Below are 6,585 nucleotides of genomic sequence, written 5' to 3' on the forward strand. Positions count from 1 at the left end.
ACTTCCCTGAGGCCAGGAGGCACTGAACTTCAACCTATAGATAATCTTCTCTGTCTCTATAGGTTTTGCATGAGTGAATTCAATCAAATGAAGATTTAAAGAGTGAAAAAAAATTAATCCATACTGGGAATGTTCAGACCGTTTAATCTGGTCACTCTTCCTTAAGTAATGTGTCAATTATTTACATTGTTTTATGCATTGTAAGTCACCTATAGATGATTTGAAGGCTAGGAGAGGGGAGAATATGCATAAACTGTGTGGAAATAACATGCTGCTTTGTACAGGGATTGGAGCATCCAAGGATTCTTCAGTTCTGTAAGGGTCCTAGAAACAATCCTCCTAGAAAACTAAGGGATGAGTATAGTTAAGGAAATTACAGTTGTTAAAGTTCAAATATACGATTAGAAATTTAAGCAAAATATCTTAAATAGATAAATTATCAAAAATAGATAAATATTTACATTGTATTTACTCTGTTTTATGCCCTGTAGAATGACAGAGTTGAGTGCGCTTGACAGATAAGGACTATTTTCTCAGTCTCATTTCTGCTATAGATAATTATAACTTCTGGTCAAAACTCTTAACCTTTCAGGGTCTTAACTTACTCATCTGAAAAACGAGGATGCTGGACTAGCTGATCTCTGATGTGCTAAGATTCTGTTTTCATGCATATTAATTTTATGTTCATTATTTTTCTCTTTATTTTCCTATGTCTGTATTCTCTTATATGTGGTATGAATTCTCCCACAAATTCATAACTAGTATATAATATTATCTACATAGTGGCTACTGTTGAAATGTATTAACTTTTTTTTTTCATTTCTAGTGAAAAACAGTAATCACAAATGGTGATAAAAAGCCATGAGAACAGAAATTTGTGTTGGAGTTCATAATTTATATTTCAAATAAATCAGATATAATATACCTTTTAAGGTTATATGTGAAACAAGGTTAGAAACAACAGATAACAAGGCAGGTAGGTAAAAAGTCATTATATTTTCATTTCATGTAAGTAGTGGTGTGACTTGAATGATGAAAAATCACTTTCATCAATGGAAGCTATGTAGTCTTTATCATTAATTATTTTCTTGATATACACCATATCTGAATTAGTCAATAACACTAACCAACCAAAATAGTAGATATTCACTAATAATTTTTTAAAAAAATAACATACCCAACAATCGAAGTAACATGAACTGTACTCCCAATGCTAGAGATCGCTGTCTGTGGTTAACACACCTGGGAATACATTAATACAAAGGAGACAAAATCAGGCCATATATTAAATTCATACTTTCACATCTACATTAGTTTAGCATTTCAAGTAATGTAAATATTGTTCACATTAAAATATTAGTAAATTTTTACAAGTTTACTATTCTTGAATCACAGAAGAAAAATATTAACAGAAGAAAAATATTACGAATAACACCAACCACTAGCTCCTATGAGTTTCAATAATGTTAAAGGAAAAAAGGCATTCATTAAGAAGATTTTTTTTGTTATTGTTGTTGTCATTTTGAGACAGGGTCTCCCTGTAGCCCCAGGTGGCCTGGAACTCACTATTGAGACCAGGCTGGCCTCAAACTCACAGAGATCCTCCTGCCTCCACCTCCCTAGTGCTGGGATTAAAGGCATACGCCATCACACCTAAGATTTATTTTTCATAAAAACATCTTAATAAATTATTAACATGAACAAATGTATTAGTATCGTTTAGGATAAGAAGTTAACATTGTTAATCAGTTGTATTTCTATACACTATGAGCTATCCATAAAAGAAACAAAGAAAATAATACCACTTAAAATAACATCAAAAATACTAAAATGTTTATTTAAAAACTCAACTAAAGTAAAAGCCCTATACATCAAAATAATATAAAACTTTGAAGAAGGAGGATATGGAAGAGGGCCATCCTAATGTTCCAAATTTGAGTAATATTGGCAACATGTTCATATCATCCAAAGCAGTCAGAAAAAAAAAATCCCTGTTAAAATACTAATGGCATCTTCACAAAAATAGAAAACACAATTCTAAAAGTCACGTGGAAAAGTCCCAAAACGGATTTATTAATTTTGGTCAATAATAACACCAAAGGGAGTGAAATACTCCTACCAGATTTCAAATTACAGTAACTGAGTTATATTAATCAAACAGTATGGTTCTGGCATAAAAATGTACACACAGATAAATGGAACAGAACAGACAACAATGAACCATATATGGCAACTGGTGTTTGCCAAGAAAACAAAGTAGTGGGGAAAGACTTTCTTCAATGAATCATGTTCAGAAAACTGGATATTCACACATAAAACAGTGAATTTGGATCCTTGTTTCAAATGTATACGAATGCTGAATGTACTAAAAACTAAACATAAATTCCTACAAAACAAAACAAACAAACCCAAAAAACTCACACAGGCAGAAAGTTCTTAACATTACTTTGGACAAGGATTTTTCGGCTATCATACTGTCCTAGTTTGTTTCTTCATTGCTGTGACAAAACACTCTGACCACAACCAACTTGGGGAAGAAAGGGTTTATTTAGCTTATATCTCGCAGGTTCATCAGGGAGCCCAGGTTAGGCACTCAGGGCAGGAACCTGGAGGCAGGATCTGGAGCACAGGCCATGGAGGAATGCTGCTTACTGACTTGCTCCCTGGCCCATGCTCAGCCTGCTTTCTTATGCAACACAGGCCCACCTGCCCAGGGGTGGTACCACCCACAGTGGGCTGGGCCCTCCCACATCACTCATCAAGAAGAGGCCCCACAGATATGGCCACAGGCCAGTCCAATAGAGGCAATTCCCCAATTGAGGCTCCCTTAACCCAGGTGTGTCAAGTTGACACTAAAGCTATCCAGCACACATACCAAAAGTATAATCAACCAAAGCAAAAATAGGTGAGTGAGACTGTATCAAACTAAAATCGTTCTGCACAAGAAAAGGAAGCAAAGTGCAGAGACAGATACAACTTACAAGATGGAAGAAAATATCAGCAAACCATTCATCTTGGAATATTTCATACCCCCCAAATCAGAAATTCAAACAGCACAGTGACAAGAAAAAAAATAGACTTCAAAAATAGGCCAAAGATCTGAATAGACATGAGTGGCCAGGATAATATGAAAGGCAATGCTCAAAAATCCAGTCATGAGTAAATGTTTACGAATCTACAATGAAAAGTCACCTTGCTTTTATTGGTTTGTATACTATGATGACGATGAAGAACAAAAATGCTCTCCAGAACACAGAGAAAAGGAAAACACTATCCACTATTAGAAGGAAAGTGAGCTGGCACAACCAGATCAGACAGCAAGTTACCAAAATATTTAACATCAGAAGCAACATGTGTCAGAAGTAACATGTGATCCCTAGCCGGGTGTGGTGGCGCACGCCTTTAACCCCAGCACTTGGCAGGCAGAGGTAGACAGATTTCTGTGAGTTCAAGGCCAGCCTGGTCCACTTAGTGAGTTCCAGGTCAGCTGTGGCTACAGGGAGACCCTGTCTCAAAAAGACCAAAAAGAAAAAAGAAAATAGGAAGTCCTGCCATTTGTACAGCATGAATGAACTTAGAATACATTATGCTAATGGAGAAGAACCAAACAAAATCAGAACACTGCATGCTCTCACGGATAGATGGGCACTAAACCATTGACTTCATTTAAAAGTAGAGGGTGGAGGGAAGGCTGGTGTGATGGCTCAGCAGGTAAAGGTGCTTGGTGCCAAGTCTGATGAACTGAGTTCAATCCCTGGGATACACATGGTAGAAGGAGAGAACTGGCACCTGCAAGTTGTCCTCTGACCTCCACATGAAAGCTGTGGTGGAGGTGTGCACCACTGACCCTGTGTACACATGTCTGCACACACACACACACACACACACACATGCACACACACACACACAAATTGAAAAAAAAAGCAATTTAAGAAGTAGAAGAGTAGAGTGGTGTCTGCAAGAGGCCAAGGGTAAGAAAAAATATTAGTTCTGACAAAGAAAAAAAGGTGCAAAATTTTGAGTATGCAGGTTAAGTTCTGGAGATGGAATGTTCAGTATTGAGACTGTAGTGAATAATCCTATAGGTATGGACATAAAACCAGGAGTTTAAGAACAGTGTCAACTACATAACAAATCCTAAAATGGTCTGATGAAACCCTAACCCTCAGGTGCATCCCCCCCCCCAAATAAACTCTGAATTTTCTGCCTGAAATTTACCAAGAGAGTACATGTTGAGACTTCACACACACACACACACACACACACACACACACACACACACTCACTCACAAAATGACTATGTGAAATGATGGATATGTACATTAGCTTGTGGTAAACATACTATATATGTATTTCAATACATTGGATGGTATACTTTAAATACATACAAATTTTATATGCTAGTTGTCTTAGTACACTGGAAAACAATTAAACTAGCATTTATAAAAATTACTTTTTCACTGGGCGTGGTGGCGCATGCCTTTAATCCCAGCAAGTGGGAGGCTGAGGCAGGCAGATCTCTGTGAGTTCAAGGCCAGCCTGGTCTACATAGTGAGTTCCAGGACAGCTGGGGCTACAGGGAGACCCTGTCTCAAAAAGACAAAAATCCAGCCAGGATTAAAGGCATATACCACTGCACTCAGCTAAATGATCTTATTTTTTTTAGTATTAAATTAAAATTTAAATATTCTAACTGCTACTAGCTTTGACACTGAAATCATACATATTGGGTGTAGGTGCAAAACTGAGGCAATTAAAAATCGTTTTAGAACACAATAATATTCATGATTCTTTAATGACTAGTAAAAATTCTTTAATGACTGCTTGGTAATGGATGAGGAATGACATCAGTCTTCAAAGAGAGCCAAGTGAAAGTAAAAGCAGTAACTAAGCCTTTTAAACAAGAAAATAAGTGAGGCAGGGTGGGGCAAATCTGTAGTGGGGGTGCTAGGAAGGCTAAGGAAGGAGGCTGCCTGGGGTTTGATGCCAGCCTCAGCTACACAGTGAAATCCTGCTAAAACACACAAAGCAACAAAAATCTGAAATAAAAACCAAGTAGACTGTGGAAAACTGAGTTACATAAATTTCAAAAAAATATGTTTTAAAGTATTTTTCTCTTTACAAATACCTGTCATTCCTTGGTAGTGTAATGCAGTTTAATGCAATTTAGAATGCATAAAATTCCCATTAATTGGGGGGAAAAGTCATGAATGAACATTAAGAAGCAAAGTACTGAGAAAGAAAAAGTCTAGTGTTTATGGAGAAAGCTATGGAAAGGCTGGTGAGGGCAATTAGAAACACCAAAGAGCAGCCTGAAGGAAGAAGAACGAATAGCGCAAGATACCAGCCATCAAACACCCAGGTGATAGCCAGCATCTTACTAGAGGTAGGTCAATGCCAGTCTACTGCTTAATGCACAGTTCAGGGCATTCCAATTATACCACAACATTCAGAGATAGCTGAACATATCTCAAGCTCACACTGGAACTTTATGAAGCCAGCAGAGATATTAATGCCAAACACATGCTAGGTGGGCAACATTAAGACTCTTGCATACATGCTAGCTTATTTAAACCTCATGCATCTGGGCTTCAAAGAGGTACCTTTTCCAGTCTTACAGAATTCATGGTTCATTAGGGATGACTTCAAATGAAATCCAAGGTCAACAAAAGCCTAACTGAACTCCTAAGTCCATCTTTGTTTCCAAACATGATCCTGCAGAAAATGCAAATTTCACAATGTAATGCTTACCTTAATATAGACACAGTTATAGGAGTGCCTGCCATAAAAGTAAAAATAACCGTAATGAAGAAAATGCCAAGAAATATGGGCAAGTTTGCACAATGAGTTTCACATTTTCCAGCTTTAGCTTCAAAATAAGTATTTCCTGCAGTTGCTATGATTTCCACTTTCCTTTCAATACATGAGCAATTATAATATACCTGAAATTTCAACACAAAAATATTGAAGTTATTTACTTTGAAAAAAATATTTCTATCGTTGTAAGTTTAGATGGTCTCTAGATATGGCTAGCATTCGCATACTGCCCTAATTGATACACAAAAAATGCTGAGAAACTAAGCAAGTAGCAACAAATCAGATTTATGAAGTAGAATCACTTACTTGACTTTTTGGCTGTTCCTTCAATTTGTAGCCTATTGCTGGCTCATGAAATAGAAAACAACTTGACAAGAATGTAAGCTACATATGTCTTCTGTCTGCATTACTTTTAGCAAACCATAACTGCCTAAATAATGTTCTCCTACCAAAGCCCTTTTTTTCCATTATTGGAGGCAGCAATACCCATACTGACAATCTCCTTATCTGCACTGGGGTGAGAGAGCAGACACTATAATTTTGATAAGTGCCACCGTAAATTCTCTTGTACATTCTACAACTTGAAAAAAATGCAGCTTTTAACTACAACATTAACTACAATTTTCTGAACTTTTGAATTATTTTACAGAAAGCAGAGTATTCTTCTAGCAAAGATGTACTTATGACAATAAAAAATAGAAGCTACCATTTCTTTACTTAACATAGAAATGGCATATTAACTATTTCTCATTTATTTACATGTAGGGC

General features: G+C 36.6%; 1 protein-coding gene across 1 annotated transcript in view; it reads right to left on the minus strand.

Annotated features, from left to right (window-relative positions):
• Positions 1-6,585, minus strand: part of Slco4c1 (solute carrier organic anion transporter family member 4C1) — a 63,739-nt gene that overhangs the window by 6,101 nt on the left and 51,053 nt on the right. The window contains exons 10-11 of the mRNA XM_008846489.2: positions 5,752-5,942; positions 1,178-1,242 (exon numbers count right to left, since the gene is read on the minus strand). Coding sequence (XP_008844711.1) covers positions 1,178-1,242; positions 5,752-5,942 — 256 coding nt within the window. The remainder of the gene's footprint in view (positions 1-1,177; positions 1,243-5,751; positions 5,943-6,585) is intronic.

This window comes from Nannospalax galili, unplaced genomic scaffold, assembly GCF_000622305.1.
Source record: "Nannospalax galili isolate Female #2095 unplaced genomic scaffold, S.galili_v1.0 scaffold943, whole genome shotgun sequence".
Lineage (NCBI taxonomy): Eukaryota > Metazoa > Chordata > Mammalia > Rodentia > Spalacidae > Nannospalax > Nannospalax galili.